Consider the following 25,552-nt stretch of genomic DNA (forward strand, 5'->3'; position numbering starts at 1 on the left):
AGAAATACATATGATTTTTTTTTTTGCAATGGTTCTAGTACCAAAATATCCCAGGCACAAAGGGATTTGGACTCTACATTTACAGCTAATGATCTGTACCGGCCTCTAATGAAACTGCACAGTAGTCCTGCTAATGGCTTCAAGGGGAAATGCTTGAGGCCCTGGCTGCTGCTGATGCTGCTTAGGGAGTTGTGCTTTTAGCTCTGGCATGCGTTAAAAACCTTTTCTCACTATCGCAGACATGATGGCTCTTCTGGAGAGAGGAAAGGCACTGACTGAGCTATTGTCATTAACCACCTTTAAGCACACACGGAGGATCTAAAGCAAACACCACCCAGTCATTCAGCAACTGGGGTTAGCTCAGACCAGCCCGTGAATCCCCAAGCACACCCTGCTCTGCTCTCCGGGTGTCGTATCTCTACCCTGCTCCGAGCACTACCTGCTGCCTCTGCTCCAGGAAAGAGCAGGCAGTAGCAAAGGGCTCTGGACATAGACCTGGGGCACACACTTCAGTCCAGGGCACTGAAAGTCCCCCACCGCCAGCCAGGCAGTCTGGTAGCCCCCATCCTGGGAAAAGCACTGTGGGATAAGCTCTACCTGGTGTTTCATTTCTTCTTCATTACCTGCCCCTTCCTTCCCTGAGAAAGGCAAAGGGAGCCTTGCTTGAGAAAAAGCAGCAAGATGCACTATTTCTTTAGCAAGGTGCGTGTCAGCAGTGCTGGCCTGAGCGTGCTCAAATCCAGCAGCAGCCACTGTCACCTACTACATCTCATTGCCCATCACAGGCTGAGTGTGACCCAGACAAGAAGGTGTCCATTCTGAGGGGAATCCTCCCTCTCCCCATTACCCCTTCCCATGAAAACCACCCCAGCATGCCTTCCTGCTCTGAGTGACACACTGAGGCAATAGTAAAAGCTTCTCGCCCATGCGGTGACAGATTTTGCAATTGGTTTTAATGGGGTATTTACAAGTTCTGAGGCAGGCTCCTTGCACAAGGAGTGTGGCCTGGCCCTGGCAGCTGGTTGGGCTTTTCAATGACATTCCTGCAACTCGCCCAATTGCAGCCCAGGCACTGTGGAAAGCATTTAGACATCAGAAATGCCAGATTAATTATCTCTTAATTGATACCTCCACTTGGGGACAAACGAAACCGGAACATCCCTACTGTCCTGGGAGCCTGCCACTTACAAACAGATTTACAGCTAAAAATACCGCGGCAGTCCCGTGGCTAATCAACTGCGCTGCTTACCCTGGGTGAGGTTACGAAATTGTCTCAGGCTGGCACTTCGAGCGGCGAGGGACTGGCTGCAGTGGCAGCACCTGTGTGCAGACCGCGCCAGGGCTGTGTGGCATTCCCAGCGCCCAGGCGAGGGGCAGCTCGTGCCAGGGTAGGCTGAGAGCTCCGCAATTGGGTTTCTCCAAACTAAGATCCAGCCAGAGCACCCTGACATGAGGCCTCCTACCCATCGTTAGAGGCTGCAAAGAGAAAACCTCATCCCTGTGTCTTGTAAGAATCATTAAGCACCCGGTGTGTTTCCCTGTAGTGTAACATTTCCAGCGAGCTCCTAATCACGCTGGATGCTTGAAACAGCCTTTTTGTGCCCTCTGCACCTACAACATATCCCAAGGGATCTCTCCCCCCATCTCTTTACAGGAACATGCACACACACAGAGGCCAAATGGCCGCAGCGACCCCAGTTTCTTTTAAATTACCGTCATCTTTATTTTCTTCACATATGTGCAAACAGAGGAGATCGCAATGGTGGTGTTCTTAAAAATAACAAAATGTATTTGCATACATTTCCCTATGTACACGTGAACAGCCACAAGTAGAGTCTTCTTTTGCACAGCAAAAGACCTAGAGCATTGAGATCGGGGACAGGACCAGGGCCCAAAAAAAAGGTCTAACTTAAAAATAATAATAAAAAAAACCCAACTTCACAACAGTGCAAACCTCTCGGACACGACAGCACGATGGAGTGACTTTAATGGAGAAAACGGCGGGGGGGGCCCTCGGATGTGAGATTTCTGTCTGTAAACAAGGCGCAACACCTCCCTCCCGCCGCCCTCCCCGGGGAAAGCTATTCCAGGAATTTGGCAGATCTTCAAGGGCTGAGTCGGAGGTAAACAGCCCGCGGCCGCCTCCCCTCCTCGGGCCGCGGCGGGCTGGGGCCCGGCTTCGGCGGCCACCGGCACGGGAAGGGCGGCCGCTCCCCGGGATGCCGCGGGACGCGAGGGCGCCGCGGGGAACCGGGGCGGCACCGTCCACCGCCCGAGGGGCCCCGGCGTGGCCGTGCAGCCACCTCGGCGGAGCCGGAGGGGTTTGGTGCGCCCCGGTGGGGCCGTACACGCCCGGAAGGGACCGTGCGCTCCCGGCGGGGCCGGAAGGAACTCGGTGCGCCCCGGCGGGGCCGCGCATTCCCGGAGGGAATCCGGTGCGCCCCGGCGGCGCCGCGCACGCCCGAAAGGGCCCGAGCGCTCAGCCGGTCTCGGGGTCGCCGGGGGGCGGCTGCTCGGCGTCGCTGCCGGGCGGGGCGGCCCCGTCCGTGCCGCCGCTCTCCAGAGACGACTCGCTGCCCGTGCTTTCCCCGGAAAGCAACCGGCGGACGCGCAGGTCGGCGCGCAGCGAGCGCAGGTCGTTGCCGAGGCTCAGCTCGCCCAGGTCGCGAAGAAGCTGGCCCAGCTCTGGGCTCTCGCCGCGGCCGGCGCCGGGGCGCAGCAGCTCGCCCTCGGGCTCGCCTAGCGCCTCCAGGATGTCCTCGCAGTCGCAGTGCATGGCCCGCTCCTCCTGCTCCTCGCCCAGCAGGTCCTCCGTGATGGAGCCCAGCTTGGGCGCGCTGCGGCTCCGCTCCACCGGCGGCTTGTAGCAGCACTGCCCGTTGAGCAGCTTGCGCAGCGGTACCAGCGGGATGCTCTGCTCACCCACCAGCTGCTGCTGCTGGTGCCGCGCGTCGTCCCGCTTCTTCAGCCGGCGGAACTCGGCCAGTGCCGTGGCCGAAGTCTGATAGAGCAGCAGGGCCATAGCCTTCGCCTTCTCGGGCTTGGAGACCAGCACGGCGTGGCAGCGCAGCATCACTGCCTTGTGCTTCAGCTCGTGGCGGTAGATCCAGGCGAAGACACGGGGTAGGCGCGGATCGGCCACGCAGTAGGTGACCCGGTGCAGCAGGTAGAGGTGGCCGGGCCGGCGCAGACCCTTGTCCTCGGCGTGGGCCATGCGGATGCCCTGCGCGCTGATGGTCAGCTTCATCTTGGTGCCCTGCCGGCCCGCCTCGCTCTTGCTCCAGATCTTGCAGACGGCCAGGTCGGTGCAGCCCTCGCCCTTGGACTGGATGGTGGTGGCGTTGCCCAGGTAGAGCACAGTGTAAGTGGGGTCTTCGCTGGTGACGCGGAATTTCCGCCGCTTGGAGCGGAACATGCTGCCCACGCGGTGCAGGGCGCTCTCGGGGCAGGCGCGGGCCAGCGAGGTGAGGGCCGAGTAGTGCACGCTCACCGCGTACCCCTTGGGCTTGCTCTGCCGCCGCGCCTCGCCCGCCGCCAGCTCCACCTTGCTCCGCTTCCAGGGCAGCATGGCCCCGCGGAGCCGCGGCTAGGCGCCGCGCCGACGGCTCCGGGCGCGGGGGGGCATGCCACGGCGGCGGCGGCTGGGCTGCCCGCCCGCCTCACATCCTTGCGGGCGCCGGGCGGCCGCGGCCGTAGATATAGGCGGGCGCCGGCGCTCCGCGGGCGCGGAGAGGGGAGGCCCCGCGCACCGAGGGCGGAGCGCCCGCTGCCCGGGCCCGCCGAGCCGGCGGCGCGCTGCTCGCCGCCCGCCCGCCGCCGCCGCTCTGCGCCGCCCGCCGCGGCGCCCCGGCCCCGGCCCCAGCCCCAGCCCCGGCCCCGGCCCCGCCGCGCCGCGGGGCGGGCAGGGGGCGGGCACGGGGCGGTGCCAGCCCGGACGAGCGGCCCCCCTATCCCGTCTCCTCCCCGCCCGCCGCGGAGCGTCCCCGCGGAGCGCGGCCCCCAGCGGGGGCACCGGCCGGTGCAGCGGCGGGGAGTGCGGACCGACGTGCGCTCAGTCCCCCCCCGCCCGCCGCCCGCCGCCCGCCTCGATCCCCACGCGCGGAGGGTGGGTGCCTCAGCAGCCTCTTATCAGCGCGGGCGGGGGGATGGAGAGCGCACCAGGGGGGAGCCGTCTGCCCAAACCCCCCATAACTGATAAAAATCCTAGGGCCACTACGGGACACCCTACTGCGGGAGACCCCACGGTCAGGAGAATTCCAGCCCCAGAACCCTGCCCGGCCGGGGTGTGCCATGGAGGAGTCCCGCTCTTGCAACATAATCTTCCCTTTGGTTTGGTTAGCCCGGCTCTGAGAACCGAAGGGCCTGCAGCAAATACGAGCTATTATGTATGAGTAATGCTTTGCTCTTTATTTATATGCAGCAGCCGAATAACAAGAAGCTGTCTTGTAATTTCTTGTTGGGATTGCTCGAGTACAGTCGCAGACTAATGAGAAAGTTGGTCTCTGTGTCATTACTATAGCTTCTCATGTCATGTATCATATCCTTGCCAGAAAGAAAAGAAATTCCAGCGTTGCAGAGAACGGCACTTCATCAGGATTTGGATAAACGCTCGACAAAAGGGGAGCGGTATGTACTCATGCAGTAAAATATGTACACACCTGCTTTAATTATTTGACAAATCATTTCTAGAGTTTGGATCAATTAAACCAGTATATAATTATCATTATTATTATTATTACATTATGCCATCTAGCAGATTACTGGGGAACTGCAAGTAACCACAGTGTTGCATGGCCAGGCTAAACTGGCTGGGGCAAACTCTCTGGGCCACTCAGCATGAAGCCCAGCACACATTGGGATGCCAGTTTGGGCTTGGCACCGTGCTGAAACGAGCCGTCTTGGACAAAGTCCCACTGGGACCTCACAAGAGGGCAGGCGAGGGGCTGCAGTTTGTCCTGTTCGCAGTGCCTGGCAGCAGCCCACCCCAGCTGGGGAGTCTCTGCTCTTGGTCCTGATGCAGACTGAGTGCCAGGCACGGCCCTGGGAAACCCCATGATGCTGTCAGTGTGAGGGCAGGGCAGGCTACATGCTGTGCTGCAGCCTGTGGCAGAGAGCTCCTGCCAGCCTGTGGGACCATCCCGCTGTGTGGCAGGGAGAGAAAGGCTTCAGTTTGTACAGCTGATTCATTTCACCTCCAGTAGCATCAAATGTGCTTTTCCTTTGTCTCCTTTGTCTTGCAAGGTGAAAACAGAAGATGCTGCTGTGCACATAAATCCAATGGCTTAAGGTGACATCTGACACCTACACATGGTGTGGCACTCCTGTGGTTCCTTCTCCCCTCGAGGTGTCCTGCTGAACCACAGCTCCTCAGACCCACGCCTGCTCCATGCTTCTTAGCAGCTGCCACCTGCCTGAGCAGTGCCTGCGAGCTGCAAGGCTGAGAGCAACCCCAACCACTCCTCTGAGACGTGTGGGCATGGCAGTCTCCCCGTGGAAGAGGGAGTTGCCTTGCCAAAGCCCTGCCTGCCTCCAGCTGTAGGCAGAGGAACCTGTTTTGGGCCTCAGGCTGGAGGCTCAGTAGGCAGGTGTTTGCTCTGGGTGGGATGGAACGGGCAAGGAGCCCCCCACACCTTCCTGCAGTGCTGCTTCCTGAGGGAGAGTAGAGCCAGGGGGCTGGTGCTGGTACACAGACGCTTCTGATAATGACGCCCACAGAACTGTTTGCAGAGTCACACTGGGCTCTGCCATCCCACTTGAAGTGATCCATGTTCAGGAATGAAAACCTTAAATTTTCACAGCATGGCTTGCACAGGCTAGTGAGCCCCATGTCTCTGCAACAGCCCTTGGGCATACCTGGCTGCAAACCCCAGTGGCACGTAAAGTGAGGAGGAGCGCTGACCCCCTTGCCCTGCCCACTGCCTCCCCAGCCCCAAGGCAGCAGCACTACCATTTCTGCATTGCCTTCTGCGGTGGAGGTTTGTTTATCAGCCCCTCAGAGACCCACTGGGGACTCCACGTGGTGACTAGGGAGCAGCAGCACCCTTAGCATACCTGCCTCTTGGAAGTGCAGCTTTAGGGAAGGCGACTTATGGTTACATCCCTGCTCGAGGATGGAATCTGTCTCAGCTCAGTTCCTCACCGTGCTTGCTCACCAGTCAGTGTACCAGACCACTGCAGCCTTTCTTGCTTTGTTAATGGGCCTAGTTATCTTCAGGTTTGTCTCTTTCCTGCTGTGTGGCAACTGTTTCAGTTCTGGACGTGGATGATTGCCACATGCTTCAGCAACTGAAGAGCATATTGCAAATCGTGATGGTCTGTGACAGCAATTCCTAAACAAAATGCTGACCACTCCGAGCCCTGTGCTGGGCTGAGGAGTTGTGCCACAGCTTTTGGATGAAATCTGGTAGCAGGGAGCAGCCCAGTTAAGTTTGGGGCACCTGCTCTAAGTGTGGGGCTATTCCAGTGGCATTGGATGTCTGTATTTCACTGCCAGGAGGAGAAGCTGAAGCACAAGCCTTGCAGGGTCAGGACATGCTGGCAGCACCCGTGATGTGTAGGACATGCACGCTGGGGGCTTATCTGCATGGCACTGTAGCCTGGGGGAGTGCAGCAGCCTGCTTTCTATTTATGCAATATCCCAGCAGCGACTGAGCATCACCTGCCTGGTGTGCACGCATAGAAAGCCTGAGCAAGGCGTGGGAAAGTCTGTAAGATACCATCTCTGCCCTGCAGCCCAGCACTGGCAGCACAGTGAGTGCTGCACTTGGCCCTTGGCAGACCCCACTTCCCGGCCCACTCCATCCCTCTCCTGCCCTGCCCACTCCGGTCTGCACTGGAGCCTGTAGGCTCTGGGGTGCATGGTGCCCCTCTGAGGCACAGACAGGTGGCCAGCTGCCCACCACCTCTGTTGGAGGGGGATCGCCAGGCTGCCCATGCTGGATGCCCTGCAGCCGTGTGGGGAGATGCCGGGGCCTGTCTGATGGAAGAGGGTGAAACCCTGCAGGGAGCAGCCCCACTTCAGGGATGACTTTTGTACCTAGCAGCTGGAATTGGAGCTGCTGTGGGTCTCTGATTGGGGAGAGTAGTGGGAAGAGGTGCTGGGGAAAGTTGATATGACAAAACCAAAATAATTCATGGGAATGTACTGATTTTGTCAGTGTATGAAAACTTATCATGTTTTCTCCTCTCAGGTAGCAGGAGAGCTTGTTGTGGTGCAGCAGCTGAAGTGCAACAGTCAAAGTGAAACACTGCAAACCAGCATTTCGGTATTTTCCAAAACAAACTATTTCAGAGGCTCTATAACTATGCTAAATGTCAAAGTTTTCACTCTTTGTTCTGAATCGGGACAAAGGAAATGCTGAACTGTCAGGATTTTTCATGGAGCAGAAAGACTGAGCGGCTCCTGAGCCTCACAGGCCATCAGAGGGGGCAGGCGAGGTGCCACGGCCCCCAGTCCCTGGCCAGCAACCGCAGATGGCTGCCTGTCACCAGGAGTGGGGACAGCCCGAGATGAGTTGGCAGGGCAGGAGACAGCATCACCTGCTCAGGGAGAAGGGCCCTTAACAGCCTTTAATGGATGCCTCATGTTGCTCCTGCTGCCCTCTTGCCTCTCTGAAGGGGAACAGCGCCCCAATCCTGCAGACAATGGGCCCTGGTAGGGCTCCAGGGGTTGGGGCTGGAGGCACAGGCAATGCCAGGGCAGTGTGAAGAATGTGGGAGGTCCACACACCAGCAGCCCTGGATCTGTTGGGTACACCAAGGATGATGCCAGCGTAGCTCAGGGTGCCACAGCCCAAGGGCAGCCCTGGGGCCAGGGCTCTGCCTCTCAGCAGGGCCATGCTGGTGGTGGCACACCTCTGCCGTGGTTGTTTTTCAGTCACCGAGGGCGGCACACCCTGTTTCCTGCACAGGCAGCTGCGGTGCTTCCTGCATCCACAGCTATAATTAGAAGGGCAGTTGGTGTCCAGTGGTGCAGAGCCCTCCCCTGGGGTCACGGCAACCTCGGGGGTGCTTGCTGGGTGGTGTTGTGCTGGGCACCTGTCCTCTCACCATGCTGCCAGCCAAGGGGAACAGAGGTGGTGTTGGGGCAGCATCCTCTGCTCAACACCCCATCTGGGGAGCTGCCACTATGGGGTCATCCCTGTCCATGTGGAAGAACAGCAGCAGGCAATAGGGATGAGTCTGCCCAGGCAGAGCTGGCACACTGGGAGCTGGAGAAATCCCATCACCTTCCCATCCGGCGCTTTGTGCCTTCAAAGATGCAGGCAGCTCTCTCTAATTAACTTTTCCCCACCCTGCCAGGAAAGAAGGTGATTTTATCTTCATAGAGCTGATAGAAGAGCCAGAGTCTAAAAAACTCGCCTGAGGCCCCCAGCAGGGTTAGTGTCTTCTCAGGGCTCAGCCTTGGCCAGGCAGCCCTGCTTCAGAGCTTCCCCGGCATGGTGCTCTTTCTAAAGGGGACCATGACCTTCACCAAAAGATGGGGAACAAGCTCCCTCTTTTCCTGCAGTGCCAGTCCATTTCTGAGCACAGCTGGAAAGAAAGGGGTTCAAGCAGCTGCAGTTGTGCACAGAGCAAAATTGTCTTGGTGTTCTTGCAGGGGTGCTTTGGGGGAGGTTTCTTAATGAGTCTGCTTGTCAGGCTGAGGCTGGCGGTACCCTGAATCAAGCATTGTGAACCGACATGAATAATGAATAGCCATCACATGAATATTTTAGAGAGACAGTCCTGAGATCTCCCAGTGCTACCTTAAAGGAAAATGGAGGAAAAGTTGTCCAGAAAGAACGATGTTTCCTTTAGGCAAAAACACACTGTTATCGTTGGCTTTTGAAAAAGAGCTGCTGCTAAGTAATTCTCAGGATTTTCATCAAAAACTGGAGCAGTGGTTTGGCTCCAAGGCAGAAATTGGGAGGGAAGCCCAAGTCAATGATTACAGTGTGCTGGAAGGACAGCAGATTTTACTTTGTCTATGCAATGATTTTGTGAGAAGTCCCAAAGTATGGCCACCCTCCAAAGAGTCAGCAGTGCTGAGCATGGTTAGTGCAGTTCAAAGGAGTTGTGAGAGGTTTGGTGATGCACAGGAGTGCTTGCTCTCCCAGAACATTTCACTCCAGCCTGAGCACTTCTGTCAAAGAACTGAGTTGTATAAACAAGGTCCAGCAGCAAAAATTGTGTTCATTTTTCATGGCTGCTGCATCATATGGGAATGGGTTGCAAATCAACAGGTTTATCAGACCATAGCAGCATGCCCCTCTCCTCTACGCTCTCCTTGACTGGCTGTGCTTTTGGCATGCACACTCTGGTGCCAGGCTGCTCTGTGCAGCTCTTGTGACAGCATCTGTACTTCAGTGGCCCTTTTCACTGTGTGTGAATAATCCATGCACAAATGACTTCTAGGAGCAGCAGGTTGTCGTGTTCAGGTAAGACCAGCAGCAGCCCGTCTCACTCAGGTAGGCACAGCAGAGCAATGGCAGAGGGATTAGAAACGTGGCAATTGCAAATAGGCAATTACTACTCTAGCCAAGTCTCCGATGTCTCTGTCACTTGGATCACCCAATCTGTATCTCCTTCAGCACTTCTCTGCTCAAAGCAATCCTTGCTGTGCTGCTCGCATCAGCAGATACAAATAATTCCTCAGTGTTTATGAAGTGCCCAGAAATGTATCTGTTACAAGAATGCAGGCAATTTGGGCATTTTCTTCAGCAGCTCCCACAAAGGTGATAGAAAATACGTGCAGTGACTGTCCCTGAAGCACTTCAGTCTGGAAATGGGGTGTGGGAAAAAAGGGCAACGTGTGGGAAAAACATGCCAATCAAAATGCACAGGTCTTTGTTCTTCAGGTTACCCTCAAACCTCACTGCCCTCAGGATGCACAGAGGGTTACAGGTGGTGAGGCAAGCGTGAGCCTCCTTTTCCCACTGCAACAGCACTTCTGCCTGTCCCCAGGTGTCTGTTTCCAGTTCAGCCATCGCGGCTGCCTGTGTCCCATGGAGGTCCACCCAGCACTCTGTACTGGTGGAGTCACCAGCCGAGGGCCACGGTGATGCCAAGGCCATGCTATGGGGCTGTGCTGATGGGATCATAGGAGCATTTTGCCCGTGGTTGGGCAGCCTGGGAACACACTGCACGTGCCTCGGCCGTGGGGTTAGAAGTGCTGCCAGACCCAAGGCGTGGGGAACGGCCAGGCTGGCTGGCTGCTCTGGCTGGTGATTATGCATTGTAGAGGCAAGGTAACTTTTAACTGAAGTACAAAAGAAAGACAATAATGAGCACTTTTATTACTGCCTTGGTGCCCACATAAAGACTTGAGATGGTTTTATTAAAGATGACGCGCTTAGAAAATGAGTTTACTAAATCTCTGCATGCTGTCTGCAGCCCACCAGCCTTCCACTGAAGCACCTCGCCTAAATGAAAAGGAGACCGCTGAGTCCCCTTTCATCTCTTTTATTTGCCTTATGAAGCAAAGGAGGGGCCAGACCAGGCGGGTGATGGTGGCAGAGCCTGGGATAAGCATGGCAAAGGTTCAGACGTACTTGGGAAATTTATGCCGCACAGTTGCTGGCTTTGAAAAGTAGAATAAAGGAAAAACTGTGTCTTCCTAATGGGTGTTTATCATGGGGAGGCATCACATAGTGCAGAGCAAGAGAAAAGACCACTCCTTCCTGCATTATTGTACATGGTGCCATGCTGCTGGTGGCCAGCTCCTGAAGTTAAACTTTGCCTGCCTCTGTTTTCCAGGGTTTAGCCAGGTTTTTCTCCAGTTACAACTGATACACATTACAGAGTTAAAACTGTCTGGCCTTAACCCAAGAACCATAAAAGAGAAATGGTTCATAAATCAGTTCAGTGAGCAAGTACAGGTTGAGTTGTTTATTAATTTAACCTTCTCTCCCGTCTTGAGCCAGACTGGCCACAATGGCTGCTGCTGAAACCCATTCAGTGGTTCCCTGGCTGGGCAGGCAGCTTTCTCTGTCTGGTAAAGATGCCCAGACTCTGGCTAGATTTTGGCAGCAACCTCGTAGCACAGCTGTTGCATCCAGGTTCCCTCTTTGTCACTGTCATTCCTGACATACACTCGTTTACTCTATTGGGATGATGGAGATGGGGATCCTGCACTGGGCTGGGTGTGTTACAGGGCGCAGGTGGTTTTCCCCAGAGGGATACACAAACCCCTGCCCCCATGGCTGGCTGCTGGGCAGGGTTTCGCACGCCTTGCTGCTGGAGTGGTTTGTTTCCCGGAGATAACATCTGCGCCGGGCGGAACCTGCAAGTGAAACCGGCCCCGCCGCCGCCGGCACTGCCGAGGGCTGGGGCTGGCAGGGCTGGGCTGGGGCTGGCAGCCCTGCGCATCCCCCGATTGCCAGGGCCTCCTGCTGCAGCACCGACCTTGGGGTGGGGGTCAGCCGTGCCCCTGGGTTTATTAGTGGTGGGGTTGGTGGCTTCTGTGGGAGAGGGTTAGAGCCGGAAGGGGAGCGCCGGAGAAATCTGTGTCTGTGCTGAGTGCCATAGGGAGGGAGGAAGGAAAGGAAGTATGGAAAGATGGGTGGATGGATGGTAGATAACAGAATCACAGGATCAGGTTGGAAAAGACCTCCAATACCATCGAGTCCAACCTATGACCTAATACCACCATGACAACTAGTGCCCCATCCAGTCTTTCCTTAAACACCTCCAGGGACGGTGACTCCACCACCTCCCTGGGCAGTCCATTCCAATGTCCAATCATTTTTTCTGTGAAGAAAATTCTTCCTAATGTCCAACCTAAACCTCCGTTGGCGGGGCTTAAGACTGTGTCCTCTCATCACGGACTGGATGGATGGATAGATGGGCAGTGGGGGTGGACGGACAGACAGACAGGCAAGGTAGCGTGGGGACGGACAGGCAGGGCAGCAGTGGATGTGCGCCGGGTGGGTGGGCAGTGGGCACACGGAGCGATGGCGCGGCCGGCCGGGCACGGCGATGCGGTGCCGGCGCGGTGTCGCCGCTCGGCGGCGGGCGCGGGGAGCGCGGCCCCGCCGGCCCGGAGCGCTGCGGGGCGGGCACGGCGGCGGCACCGGGCGGCGGAAGGGGCGGTGGAAGGGGATGGCCCGCCCGCCCCTTCCGGCAGCGGCGGCACATGGGCAAGAAGCGGGGAACGGGGCTTGGGCGCTGCCTGCAGCGGCAGCGCGGCCTGGAGCGCCGCGGAGCCTCCTCCTCATGGGTACGGCGTGGGGGCTGAGGGAGCGGGAGGGAGGCCGGGGCGGCCCGGGCTGACGGCGCTGTCTTGTCCCGGCAGCTCCACGCCAGCGAGGTGGCCGCCGAGCGCGGCCCGGAGCTGCGGTCGGCGCCCGAGCAGAGCCCGCTGGAGGAGTTCCTGGCCACGGCCGAGCTCGCCGGCACCCGCTTCGTGGCCGGTGAGGGGCTGGGACGGGACCGGGGCTGGCGGGGTAGATCCGGGGGCTGAGGAGGGGATCTCGGGGCTGGGGACCCAGGTGGAGGGCCGGGACCGATTTTGGAACGGAGGATTGGGAGTAGGAGTAGATATGATCTGATCTGTAGGGCTGACAATGAGTTTGGCCGGGCGGGGATCTGGGAGACAGAAGAAGGGGTCCTGAACCAGGGCTGGGGGGCAGCAGGGACAGGGTGGGGTGGCAGGGGTCAGCGGGATTGGGAACAGGGTGGGGTGGCAGGGGTCAGCAGGATTGGGAACAGGGTGGGGTGGCAGGGGTCAGCAGGATTGGGAACAGGGTGGGGTGGCAGGGGTCAGCAGGGCTCAGGACAGGGTGGGGTGGCAGGGGTCAGCAGGGCTCAGGACAGGGTGGGGTGGCAGGGGTCAGCAGGGCTGAGGACAAGCAGGGCTGGGGATGGGTGGCTTTGGATGACCGTCTCTCTCTCCGGCAGAGCGTCTGAATGCCCAGATCGTGTCTGCCCAGAGCTGCACGGGCCTGCTCACAGCCCAGGAGGCTCAGCGCATCCAGCAGCTGCACCAGGAGAACCAGGAGTTCCTGCGCATCCCGCGGAGGCGAGTCCTGCAGGGCTGGGCCTGGATGCCCCTTGGCTGAGTGGGTTCAGCCCCTTGGTGGCTCAAGCCTGAGGACAGCCCTCTGCTTTGTCAGTACCCTGTTCTTGGGGAAGCCACTAACTAGCCTGCATGAGCCTACATGTAACCACATGTAACCACAGCACAGGTGCCAGCCTGCCATGTGAGTGCTCCCAGTGCCAGCCCTTCTGGCCTGATTGTGGAGGTTTCCTGCTCAAAGTTTGGCACTCCTGGAGCTGGTGCATCCAGGCTGCCTGGTAAGCCTTTCCAGAGCTCTGTGCATGGCAAACAGGGAGATTATTCCCCTATCTTTAAGACCCTACAAATCTTAGTTTGAGAAAGGAGCTTTGTGTGATCTCAGCTAATAGAGTTTGTAAGGAACAAGGAAAGAAGGTGTACTTAAAGCTGCTGAAAACAGGTGCGCTCGTATCTGAACTATAACCGTCCTGGCATAGCTGAATGTATGGTGTTTGTGCTCTTTATGTTTACTGCAGTAATGTATCTGGTCTGAGTGCTGTTTCTGACCACTCACTCCAAAATATGCTTGTTACAGGCCACGCTGGGATAGGACAACCAGCGCAGAGGACTTGAAGCAAGCGGAGAGGGAAAGCTTTCTTGAGTGGAGGCGACAGCTTGCCCAGTGAGTGTGCTGCTTGTGTCTGGATAAGTACCTGGTGGCATTTAGAGACACAAGAAGCAGTGGGTTGTATTTATCCTTGCTAGACCAATAAATTTAACATCTCCCTGCACTTGTCCTGGAGGGCTGGATGTCTCAGCCACAGTCTTTGTGGTGAGCTCTGCAAAGCTGTCTTGTGTGTGTGTGTTCTTTTAAAATTTTTCAGGATGGCATGTGATGTTCTGCATTTGCTTGTGAAGTAGAGGAGCACTGGATGTGTTTTCTAAGAGCAGCAGTGCTGCTCTGAATAGCAGGCAGTACTGCCAGCCTGTGTACAGCAGCTTGTGCTGGTCTGGTGCTACATCTACTGGCTTGGAGAGTTGTGTGATATCTGCTCATGCCCTGCAAACCCACACTTGCCCTGAGTAAAGTTGTTCAGGTGGTGGTAACAGCAAGTTAGAGGTTGTATAGAGCCATTTCAGGTACCATCCCCAAATTCGTTACCTTTTCCAAGTGGTACTCAATTGAGTAGTAACAGCTGGCACTTGGGATAACTTCTCTCATTTATTATTGTGTCTCTGAAATTTCACAGGCAGTTTGATTAGTTTTTGTTCTTTCTATCCTTTACCACTTCTCCATTGGCATGATCAGGACCGTTGTGTCACTGCTGAAGCAGTGCCACTGACAGCAGACAGCAGTTCACCTGGTGCTTGATCTGTTTGCAAAACCAGCAGAAATAGAACCTATATATTAGTCTGGTTTGAGAGCTCTCTCTAAAACTAAAGCCTCCTAGATCTAAGGAAAAACTGGTAGCGTGCTTACTGCCTGACATGGACCAAATGTGACATCTTTATTTTGTTTGTTTTGCCTTAGCCTTGAGGAAGAGAAAAAGTTAATTCTAACCCCATTTGAACGAAACTTGGAATTTTGGCGTCAGCTTTGGAGAGTCATTGAAAGAAGGTAAAGTATTTTGCTATTGACTTTTAAAAAAGTAGTGTTTAATGAACCGAAGCTTTTGAATCAGGCTTCAAGTGTCTGAGCACAGGAAAAACAAGTTAGTAATGTTTTGTTATCAGCACTTGAAGTGATTTTGTTTCAAAGTGATCAAAATGTGATGTGAAGAATGGCAGCTGCTTAGTGGTGCCTGCTAGTTTTCAGCACTGTGATCTGCAATGGTTTGCTCTAAGCCTCTGAAGATTCTTCAGATGCTGCTGCTCTTCCAGTAGCTCATTGTGGGAGGTCTCTTTTGAGAATGTGTGTCTTTGTCTCTTACTGAGGTTAACCCCTTATCCTCTTTCCCAGCCACACAGCTGCAGCTGTTCAGGGGCAGAAGGCAAGGGAGATGAACTAAATGTTGGGAAAGAAGGAATCTCTTGGTCCTTGGCCCTTAGCTACGCAGAGAAGTTGCTGCAGTGCACAAAAGACAACAGGCTGTCCTATCACAGGAGTAGCTTTGTTTGCTCTGCTGAGCTGTAATACAATAGGAGTGCTATCTGCTACGTTAATCTAACTGGGGCATTTAATTTCACTAGTAATTAAGTTTGAGATCATCTCATCTGATTTTCCTAAAATTGAAAAATACTTCACCAGTGAGGTCATGACGAGCTGGTCCTTTCACAGAAGGGGCTTTGTACTGGGCGCTGCTGGGCCTTTGACTGGGAGAGTGCTGGTTGGGAGCATCCACTGTGGGGGATCATGACAGGCAGTGTGAGTGTACTGGATATTTAGAGGTGGCTGGAATGTGTTATTAATGCCTTTCTGCTGTTGTTGAAGCTTTTTATTTCGTGTAGAGTGAGGATGCTGTCTTGGAAAGGAATGGAAAAATCATTCGGTCCCTTACCTTGCCAGATAATTTGATCTGTTGTCAGCCTTTTCATGTGTTTGCTTCAAAATAGTTCCTAGCAGTGTGATTCAGTAACTTCTCTGTATCCCATCCCAGTACCATGGTGTCAGCTTTCTCTCATATTGATCTCTGAATTTCTGTAACTGTGCAGTACCTCTTTGTACCCTTGTGGCTTATTAAATTACTCCCTTGGGGGGGTTATTGATTTATTTTTTTTTATATGTAACCAACTGCCTAGTGAGGCTTGAAATTCTTCCATTCAACCCTTCATGTTCTGAAGGTGTCCTGAGTTAACAAAAATCCCTGTCAAACAAATAGAATCAGCATGGGGCAATCAGTGTTTTAAACTACTTGCCTGCAGAACTCTAGTGGTAGAGGCTGTAGTTAAATTTTCCCTGTCCTTTTGAGAAAAGAAGCATGAATGCCTGTGGAATCTGAAGCCATTGCATATAACTGATTTGTAGAACTGACGAGTCTTGCTCAAATATGTGGTGGCAACCTGGTGTCTGGTTTTGAAGCTGTTTGCTAAAAGCAGGTTGTAAGGCCGTCCTTGCATGGGGGAGCAACATATCTTGTTGAGCTATTTTTTCACTGTTTTATGCTTTTTATGACAAGAAGTGCACAAGGAAATTTTTTAAATGCCTGATATCAAACACTTAAAATCTGCAGGTTGTTTGTGGGAGACTTTATAAATCCTGTTCCGTGCAAAGGGGACAACCATGTTCTAGAATATCTCACTGTGTAGGAAAACTACCTCTTCTTTCTTTCTGTAACCACCCTGCCACAGCTGGGAATGAGGACAAACAGAAATAAAGTTGTGTTATCACAGTTTTTAGTACCATTCTCAAGCACAGAATGCCACTGCTCTGGTTCTTGCTTGCTGAGTGTTTCTGGAGGGTAAATGGATTGGCAAAACTGGCGTGTTTCCTTCCCACTTGCCAGCTGTACAGGGGAATGAGCTAAGTGAGGAGAAAATACTGTACAGCAGTACTGGCTTGTAGCACAAGCCTGGCTCAGTTGGGCAGGTGGGCTGTTGAGATGCTTTGTTATTCAGTAAACGTACTTAGTAGGATAATACAGTTAAAACTATTAAAATTCCAAGCAAAACCTAAAAGCAAATAATTGCTGTGCCTTGCTGCTTCCTTTAAGGCAAAGTAAGGAGGAGTATTTATGGGGCTTTCTTTCACTTTTGCAGTGACATTGTAGTCCAGATAGTAGATGCTAGAAACCCCCTTCTGTTTAGATGTCAAGATCTGGTAAGTAAATCACTTTTTTGAATGTTATCTTAGTTATATATCATAATATATATAATTTATTTTTTGTTTAACACATTCAGCTACCTTGAAACTGTTCTACTGTTGTACCTAAGTGGATATCTTATTAATTTATGCAAGTATTATGGCACAAACTTATTTTTGTTTGATGTCTTTTGATATTTCACACAGGATGTTGTGGATTTAGAGGCAATTCTGCAGACATTATATTGCAGATATTATATTACTCCTCATTACCCACTAAAAGTGTCTTCACTTAAAGGAATTGTTCTGTGTAAAAACATAGTGGAATAAACCTGAGTGAGAATTACTGCACTGAAAGCAAAGAATCAATTATTGAAGTGACAGCTTTGCAATGACAGACTGTAGAACACTGCATCAATGAGACATTAAATTGCTCAAATAGTTATCTTGGAGTTCCTGCTGCAGGGTGCTGATTAATATCTTGTCATAGCTCTAAGCAGACAAGGTGTTTGCACACGTGGCCAGCAACAAGCTGTGTTGTTGTAGTTGCATGCTCCAATTTGTCCTTGTAGTTGTCTGCTAAACACCAGTTCCACCTAGCCCAGGGGATGGTAAGCTGGGCTACACCTGTGTGGAGCTTGTCTTGCTGCTCTTGTATTACCTTGGGGTGAAGAGGAGTCGAAACCAGAGTATGGACTGATCCTTCTCTTTTTTCAGGAAAGTTACGTTAAGGAAGTCAGTAATGACAAGGAGAACATGATCCTGATCAACAAAGCAGATTTGCTGAGTGAGGAGCAGCGGGCTGCTTGGGCACAGTTCTTTGAGAAGGAGGGTGTGAAGGTGGTGTTCTGGTCAGCACTGGCAGAGTGTAAACGGCTGTCTGGAGAAGCAAAGGTACTGTGGGTGAGCAGCTCAAACTACATGTGTGCTGGCTGCTGCTGGTAACTTACTTTGCAGCTGTGCTTGTGATAGACCTGAGCACCTTTCTAGGAAGGGCACTGTCCTCACTGTCCTTGTCTCGGGGAAGGATTATTTTAAAGACCTGTGCAGCTATAAAACAGCATTTGAATGATCAATTCAGAGACAAAGAGTGAGGAGACTAAAATGGTCAAGAAAGTGCAGAACACAGAAACAGCCCTTGTAGACCTGTTTGCAAAATCTTAACCCATGTAAAGAATTGGAAACCTTTCCAAGAGGGGTGCTGTGAGGGATGGGGTTATCTCTACAGAATTTTTTTCTCTCCCAGAGAGGGGAGGTGTTTCTTAGGGAACCTATAGTACTTGAAAGCCCTTTTTTTGCCCAGTGGAACAAACTGAGTTACTGCCCCAAGTTACATGTTATCAGTAGGTGCTACTTTCATCTGTTACAGCCATTCAGCTATGGAATATCTCATATCTCCTTGTAAAAATACCTACTGTGTTCAGCTGGTTTACAGTCCTTGCATAAAATGTTTTTACAGACTGATTTAAAAGTAAGACTGAAAATGGTAGTTCTATTCTCTTTTTGGGGAAAGAAAGGTCAAAAAGCCGTGAACAGTCCCTCTTGGAATACTTTTGTCATTCTCCTGAAATGAGCTAGTTGTGTCTACATCATACTTAAGACTCCTATAAAAACTGTGTGATGTAAGCAGTGAATTGTCAGCCCTTGGGATGTGGCTGATGAAAATACAGTCGCTCGCACTGCAGCAACTGCAGTCAGGAGCAAGGCCTAGTGCTGTCTTTGCATTTCACCTCTGAAATGCTGTTCACACAGGAACAGGACGCTGAAGGTGTAGAAGAGCACCCGAGTGATTCTGAGGATGAAAGCTCCAGTCAAGAAGAAGACAACACAGCACAAGGTAGCGCAGAAAGCACATCCACAGACAATGCTTTGCAAACTGTAAACCAAGTTCTGCTTAGTGATGATGACAGCAGTGATGAATATGAAGACTGTGCAGAAGATGAAGAGGAGGCCTGGCAAACCTGTTCTGAAGATGAAGATGGGGACAACATAAATGCTATTGCTCCAGAGAGGATGGGAAACAGGACTGATGGTGCTGCAGTGCAGCATGTAGTGCAAGAGCAGAACAGGAATGTCAGGAACTTCAGCCATCTAGTACAGAGAAATGAGCTGCTGGAGATATTCAAAACCATGCACGATGGACCAAGGGTGAAGGATGGGGAAGTAAATGTTGGGCTGGTGAGTTGGACTTTGTGCTTTAATGGGACTTGTTTAATCTAAATTTTAATTCCATATGCCTCTACAGCTAAAATTTGTCCTGTAGCCTGGCTTCCTATAAGGCTTTAAAAACTAGCAAGCACAAACTACTGCAGCTCAGTGTTCTTCACTGCTTGCCCTGGTTTTTTAGTACACTTTATTGGAGTACTTTTGTGTCAGAGCTCTGTCAGTCTTCTGGCATCACCCTGCCTGATACCACTGTTACCATTCCACTTCTTTGTCATCCAGGTGGGTTACCCTAATGTTGGCAAAAGTTCAACCATCAACACAATCCTTGGAAACAAGAAGGTGTCAGTGTCTGCTACACCAGGCCGTACAAAACACTTTCAGGTATTGCTAACAAACAGCATTGATCTTCTTTGTTATTTCTTTTTCCCCAGTGGAAGGAAGCTTCATTTTGAGCTAGTTGCAAGCACATGCAGTCACTGAGAACTCTGCCAACCTGAACTCTGGCCAGCAGAGTATGTTGGAGAGGGATGGTCTTGATGTATAGAATTTTGGAACTTTAGTTCTTGCTTTCAAACTCTTGCTACAGTGTGAGTCACTTATGAGAGCTGCTGTGCAATGGGAGATGTTTTAAAGTGAGTGTTTCTCTGAATAGCTCAAGCTCAAGGTTTCAAACCACCCTTCTTGTTCACATCATTGCTGTGAATGAGTCTAGTTTTGCTGCTGTTTTTATATTGATCAAGCTTTAATTTGGAGGTAGCAACTCCAGTGCTATAATGTGGGACCATTATGGGATTTGCACTTGTTCAATCTCCTACCTGTTTCAAAACACAATTAAATGTTTCTGGAGTGCTTTCTTCTCTCCAATCAGACTGGAGAGCTGAGGGTCCTGTCTGGACACCTTATTTAGGAATTTTGGAAGTTCTGTGGTCTTTCACATCTGATTTCCTTAATTCATCACCTGGGGCCAGCAGGGCAGATGTCTGTGTTAGTAGAATTTCTGCATCCATGTTTCATCTATGCATTTATTTTTTTTGTTCCCGTTTCCTCCATGGCCACTGACTTGCCATTGTGAACGAACTGGTTATTTTCATGTAGACCCTGTATGTGGAGCCTGGCCTGTGCCTTTGTGATTGCCCTGGTCTGGTGATGCCATCTTTCGTCTCTACCAAGGCAGAAATGATTTGTTCTGGAATTCTGCCTATAGACCAGATGAGGGACCATGTCCCACCTATTTCTCTAATATCCTTTGCATGGGGTTCGTGGGAGTGTCTGCAAGGGTTGGATCTGGAGGATGTCAAGTAGTGTGTTCCAGCCCTGCTAGCAGCACACGTGCTCATGCTTTGAGGGCAGTGGGACACACTGGATAAAACAGCCCTGCTGTGTTGGTCTTTTCCCACCTCATTTCAACTGTCTTGTTGTCAGGCTTGTTTAATTTTTCTGGTTTGCAACAAAATCCAGAAGTCATTCTTCATGTGTGCTCTTGGAGTGACGAAGGGGCAAAGTTACTTGCGTAGCTGAAAATCACCAGGAGGTTTCCTTCACTAGCTCACGTTTGCCAGCATATCCCACGAAACATTTTGGAAGCAACCTATGGAATAAGTATTATAAGGCCAAGGGAAGATGAGGATCCAGATCGAAAGCCAACAGCTGAAGAGCTGCTAACAGCATACGGATGTGAGTGATGATCCTCATAAAACCTGTCACCTACACTCTGTGCATGGTCCTGAACATGTTTTAAAGTTAGGCCCACCTTGGGTTTGTTGTGCATTGCGTTAGGACTTGCCCTCTTCTCAGCAGGGCCTTTGTTAATGGCTCATCTCCTGTGTGTGTTTTGCCAGTCTCATCTGACAGGTGTCGATGGTGTGGAGGACATTGGTGAGATACCCTGCCAGTCTATAGTGTGGTGCTCTTTCAAATACCTCCCATCAACTGTGTCTTGAATTAGACTCTGAAGAATGCAGCAAATTCTGATTCTCTGGCCTTAAAACAAAAATAAAAACCCAGCAGTTTTTCTGCTGGTAGGGAGATGTCAGCTCTCATCATTCCTTTCAGGTCAGAATGCTTCTGTGGTACCTCTACAGTCAGCAATATTGTCTTTTTTTCCCTGCTTTCGCCAACAGAAGCTTCTTTCTAAGGGTGGGTTTTTTTGACAAAGGATACAAATGTGCAGTTAGGCAGTAGATAAGAACACATTCATTCTCTTGTACTTACACAGAATGTACTTTGGATTTGCCTTCCAGATATGAGAGGCTTTATGACAGCTCATGGACAGCCAGACCAGCCGAGATCAGCTCGATACGTGTTAAAAGACTATGTCAATGTAAGTGTTTCCTACATCTGGGTTTTCTTTCCTGCTAGGAAGTGAATTGAAGGTTTCACTAGAGCACAATAAAGTGAATTCTGTTTCTCTGGATAAAGTCACTGTATATCAAAATACTCTTTAGGTCGGGCTGGTTTTATGTTTTAAAAGAATAAACTGAACTTCTCAAGCTGCTTAATATTAAAAAGATCCTTGCTTAACAATATGGTGCTAGCTAAATAAATAATCATATCTCTAAAATAACCAGCAGATATTTAGGAAACAAACCCATATTCTATAGCTGGACCAATATTTGGCACTAAGGACTGTAACTCTCAGTGTTGTAATACTGCATTTTTCTGCAGCACTCTTGGCAACTTATTGTTGAGAATTTCTTAATAGGATCCTCCAGTGCTCCTGAGAGTTTTGCAGTGTATTGTTTGCAACTGGAAATGGTGCTTTGATATAGAGGTGGAACAGTACTTTAACTTAGAAGTTGAGCCAGTTGTTGCCTAGGAGGAGAAATAAAGTGTACTTAGAGTTTGCCAGTGTGAGCCCCTGGACTTCGAGCCCTTCTTAGGTTTGGGGTTGTTTTCTTTCCTCTGTGTGTTTTCTCTCTGAGTTTCTTTGGTCATAACTGTGTCCATTGCTTTCACAGGGGAAGCTGTTATATTGCCACCCACCTCCTGGTATTGACCCAAATGATTTTCAGCACCAGCATCAAAGATGCCTGGAGAGCAGAACTGTGCAGGCCCCTGGACAGGTGAAGCCTGAGAAGAATACCAAAGCAAAGCAGATTGAAAATGTGGTGGACAAAACGTTCTTCCACCAGGTAAATTCTGGAGGAAATTTGTTCCATGAGTTTTTGCTACAGCTCTTATTAGTAATTACTGAGGAAAAAAAGCCACCTTTCAGGATGGAGGTGTGCTGGGTTGAGTTAATGGTGCTAGATGCTGTGGGATCTACATATAATTTCTATCTAAGAACTCTCTGTTCTTTTTATTATCTCCTAAATCACTGTGAATGTCCTAGGTGACTGGCAGATTGCTAATGAGCTATGCATAGCTGATTTTTAAGAGGTCAGTAGGGTGACCCTTGTCATTATGGACCTAACATCAATCTTGAGCAAACGGGAGTGACTGTGAAGACAGACAGGGAGGGTGGAGTGACACAGTAACTGACCTGGAACGTGGCTTTGGACTAACAGGTCCTTCAAACTAACGTTCCTTTCTCGAGCTGACATTTTTAGGGGATGTGATAAGCTTCTTTAAGACAATTGATTTAGTACTACCTGAAATCAGGTGAAAAGAATATAAACTGATTTAAAGTCCAATGGAGAAATCTCAAAAATAAGTAGAAAATGGGAATTTTTCTTAACTTGTATGATTCTTCCGAAGTCCCACGGGGATCTCTTTTGCCCCTACACTACTGAAAAAATGTATTAGTGACTTGTAGTGAAATGTGAAATCCATAAGCAATTAGGTCTGCATACCTGACAAAGATCAGAACAGGTGTTTAGCAGTGAAGAGGGTGTGTCAGACAGCATGTTTCATTCTCTATGGTTAGCTGGATATGAACACTATTTCTTTAGCACAGCTAAAGATAATAATGCATTTTGAAAACAAGAACTCAGGCTCTTTTCAAAATAACATAGAAAACTGTGGCCTGAAAAGAATTTTTGGGATTACCAGATTCTTCCTCTGTCTGCCCAAAGTGCTGGCACAAGCTGTGAGCCCCATCAGTGCTACCCACACTCCAGACTTGAGCAAATTATTTTAGTCTGTGGCTTTCACAGATGCCAGATTTATTTTGCAAAGACAATTTGTTGTGTGCAAAGCAGAGGCTGTGAGAATCCATCCCAGTGCTGTAGCTGATGTCTGTCACAGTGTCTCATCGGTGCTCTGCCTCTGCTGGCAGCGGTGGGTGCTGGGGACCCGGTGCAGCTGCAGGCAGAACTGGAGCCTGCTGGCAGGCTTTGGCTGGGATGTGTGGTGTGACCTTCCTGCAGCTCTGGAGCAGGGGCTGAGCAGGTCCTGATGGGTTTGAGCTCGCCTGTGTCTGGTTTTACTGACATATTGCAGTTCCTGTGGTTAAATGTCTTCTCATCGGTCACTGGTGATTGTGTCTGCTCTTGCAGGAGAACGTCCGTGCCCTCATGAAAGGGGTCCGGGCTGCAATGGGATACCGGCCTGGCAGCGGCCTCGTGCCCGTGACTGCATCCAATCCTGGGAATGTGGTAGGAAAGCCCTGGAAAAAACATGGAAACAGGAACAAGAAGGAGAAAATCCGCAGGATCACCAAGCACCTGGAGGCTTAGCTGTGGCACCAGTACTGGGCTTTTCCAGGGCAGGGACTGCACTGTCCCACAGGCCTTAATTGAGGAGTAAAATAAAAAGGATAAGTGGGCATCACTAGCTCACCTGGTAGCTCTGTGCTGTGGATTGGCCTGGGCAGGGGTAAGGGTGGGCTCTGGTAGTTGGAGCTCATCCCTACTGGGAACAAAAGAGACCTGGCTGTTTGTGTTATCTGGAAGCCAGCCCAGATGTTTGACTGCTGCTGAAACATCCTTTCAATGGGAGCAGATGGAGCCATGCGGGAGTGTTTTTTCCTTCCATAAAGGATGTATTTTATGGCTGTTGCAATCAAAGCAAGCCCTGTAAATCTGACTAAAATCTTTATAAACAGTTGAACTTCAATGAGTGATGTTTGTTACATTATGAGACACTATTGCTCATCTCCTTTTTTTTTTTCTGTCTTTAAAGCTGGTTTGTTGATTTGACAGAACACTTTAGTGTGTTGAAAAATGAGGTAAAGTGATCTTTATTGCCCTCTTCCTTCTCTGCTGTGCCAGACCTATTCTGTAGAATCTGGTACTGAAACCACTCCCAAATTCCCAGCTTGAGCAGAGCATGGCACACTGTGCAAGGAAAATGCTGCTTTTATGTCCTTCACGCTGAGCTGGTATCAGTTGTTTTCCTGTGTGACTTCCCACTGGTATTTTAAAACATTAGCTCCGTTTGACTGGCTAAAAATCTGGTGCTAATTTGTCCTTAAATATATTTGAGATTTTACTTCCTATATGGTGTCATGTTCTGTCTCATTAACCTAGTCACAGAAGTGTCTAATAGCAAATTTTAATTGAGTACATGACTATTTGATGCTAAAAAGACTTTACTTGGGGTCAGACTTTAGTGAGATTTACTTCTTAGCTGCCCTGCTGAGAAAATGTTTGTGCACTTGGTCAGTTCTCTTCATTCCTAGTGCAGCACAGGGAGTAATGACAGGACTGGAAAGGCTCACAAAGACGAGGCGTGCTTTGTTTTTAGGTGGTGGTGTAACAGATGATTTTGGTCTCTGATACTAAAAAAGAGATTGCTGTCTTTTAATTTGTACTTTCCAGGCCTTAAGTGTGGATGGAGAGATGAAAGCAACTGCTGAGCGAAGCCACAGCAGATGTGGGGTGTGCAACTAAGCTGGTTTTGGCTTTGTGACCCTTTGTGTGTGTGTCCTTTACAGCCAGTTTGCGCTGTGTGTGCGGAGGGTCCCCTGACAGCAGAGCTCTTGGCTCCTGCTTCCCCTGAGTTGAATTCTTAATTACATCACTGCAAGAAAGATAAATCCCTACCTGCAAAATTAAAGCATAATTACACTAAATGAATATGGTCAATGGTATTTAAATCAATGTACTGTAGCGGAAAGTAAATTCTTATGAGAGACTATTTAATCTGTTTCTCCCAGCGAAGGTGATCTTTGCCTTTGTTTGCTGAAGAGGTTATGCCTTAGCCAAATCACTCTGATCCAGCTTCTCCACCCTCCTTGTAGGAAAGATACCTGCTTTTGTCCTCTAGGGACCTGATTGCTCAGAAACACCCATTTCTTTTTGTCCTGTCCTGTGTCCTGAAACTACTGCCTGTCAAATTACCTGCCAAACTTAAGTTGGAGTATCCTTTATTGAAGTTTTGAAATACTATTTTTTTCCTATTTTGTCTTTCTCTTTTCAAAGCACTTTGAATTCTTAACTCCTGTTGCACGTACCTGAATTTTCTTTTGCATTCTCTGCCTTTTCCTGTCAGCTGGGTCTCCATGAGCCTTCTTGCTGGACAAGCTGTGTCCTGGTGTAGACCTTTGCCAATCCAGTGAGTAACAGAAATCCCCAGGGCCTGAGACTTGAGACAACTGCTTGTTGCTTCCAGGAACCTTTGGCCATGAGACCTGTCAAGTGACTTGCAGTGTTTGCATGAGTAAATAGAGGATAATGTAAGTATGACCAAGCAAATACTGTTTGCTGAGGTTTGTTAAATGCAAACCGCTCCTTGCTGTGCTCTTGCCTTGATAGAAAAGGACCCAAAGACTGCTAATATTTTATGCTGTT

General features: G+C 50.8%; 2 protein-coding genes across 4 annotated transcripts; one reads left to right on the plus strand and one right to left on the minus strand.

Annotated features, from left to right (window-relative positions):
• Positions 1 to 1,698: 1,698 nt before the first annotated feature.
• FAM43A (family with sequence similarity 43 member A) lies at positions 1,699 to 3,813 on the minus strand. Its single transcript, XM_027738082.2, has one exon. It carries the CDS (start codon positions 3,566 to 3,568, stop codon positions 2,480 to 2,482), a length of 1,089 nt encoding a protein of 362 aa, XP_027593883.1. The 5' UTR covers positions 3,569 to 3,813; the 3' UTR covers positions 1,699 to 2,479.
• Positions 3,100 to 24,258, plus strand: LSG1 (large 60S subunit nuclear export GTPase 1). 3 transcript variants are annotated; one of them, XM_027738075.2, is made up of 16 exons: positions 3,100 to 3,361; positions 4,551 to 4,626; positions 5,242 to 7,265; positions 12,275 to 12,392; positions 12,880 to 13,000; positions 13,572 to 13,658; positions 14,508 to 14,594; positions 16,673 to 16,733; positions 17,433 to 17,609; positions 18,468 to 18,893; positions 19,161 to 19,262; positions 19,977 to 20,120; positions 20,432 to 20,555; positions 21,122 to 21,201; positions 21,839 to 22,012; positions 23,318 to 24,258. In XM_027738075.2, exons 3-16 carry the CDS (start codon positions 7,161 to 7,163, stop codon positions 23,495 to 23,497), a joined length of 1,986 nt encoding a protein of 661 aa, XP_027593876.1. In that variant the 5' UTR covers positions 3,100 to 3,361; positions 4,551 to 4,626; positions 5,242 to 7,160; the 3' UTR covers positions 23,498 to 24,258. The 3 variants fall into 3 exon arrangements, with proteins under 3 accessions (XP_027593876.1, XP_027593879.1, XP_027593881.1); XM_027738078.2 differs by lacking the exons at positions 3,100 to 3,361; positions 4,551 to 4,626; positions 5,242 to 7,265 and adding an exon at positions 12,095 to 12,199 and having other exon boundaries at positions 23,318 to 23,870; XM_027738080.2 differs by lacking the exons at positions 3,100 to 3,361; positions 4,551 to 4,626; positions 5,242 to 7,265; positions 12,275 to 12,392; positions 12,880 to 13,000 and adding an exon at positions 13,031 to 13,275.
• The last annotated feature ends 1,294 nt before the right edge of the window (positions 24,259 to 25,552 follow it).

Source organism: Pipra filicauda, unplaced genomic scaffold (assembly GCF_003945595.2).
Source record: "Pipra filicauda isolate LSUMZ 115617 unplaced genomic scaffold, ASM394559v2 scaffold206_size1356665_pilon, whole genome shotgun sequence".
Classification (NCBI taxonomy): Eukaryota; Metazoa; Chordata; class Aves; order Passeriformes; family Pipridae; genus Pipra; species Pipra filicauda.

What these genes read in the sequence shown, in the direction of transcription:
- FAM43A (XM_027738082.2), bottom strand. Translation starts at nt 3,568, where the DNA reads ATGCTGCCCTGGAAGCGGAGCAAGGTGGAGCTGGCGGCGGGCGAGGCG.
- LSG1 (XM_027738075.2), top strand. Translation starts at nt 7,161, where the DNA reads ATGAAAACTTATCATGTTTTCTCCTCTCAGGTAGCAGGAGAGCTTGTT. An exon ending in GGCTGTCTGGAGAAGCAAAG is followed by an intron (nt 17,610 to 18,467) that starts GTACTGTGGGTG and finishes CTGTTCACACAG; the next exon opens with GAACAGGACGCTGAAGGTGT. An exon ending in GGGAAGTAAATGTTGGGCTG is followed by an intron (nt 18,894 to 19,160) that starts GTGAGTTGGACT and finishes TTTGTCATCCAG; the next exon opens with GTGGGTTACCCTAATGTTGG.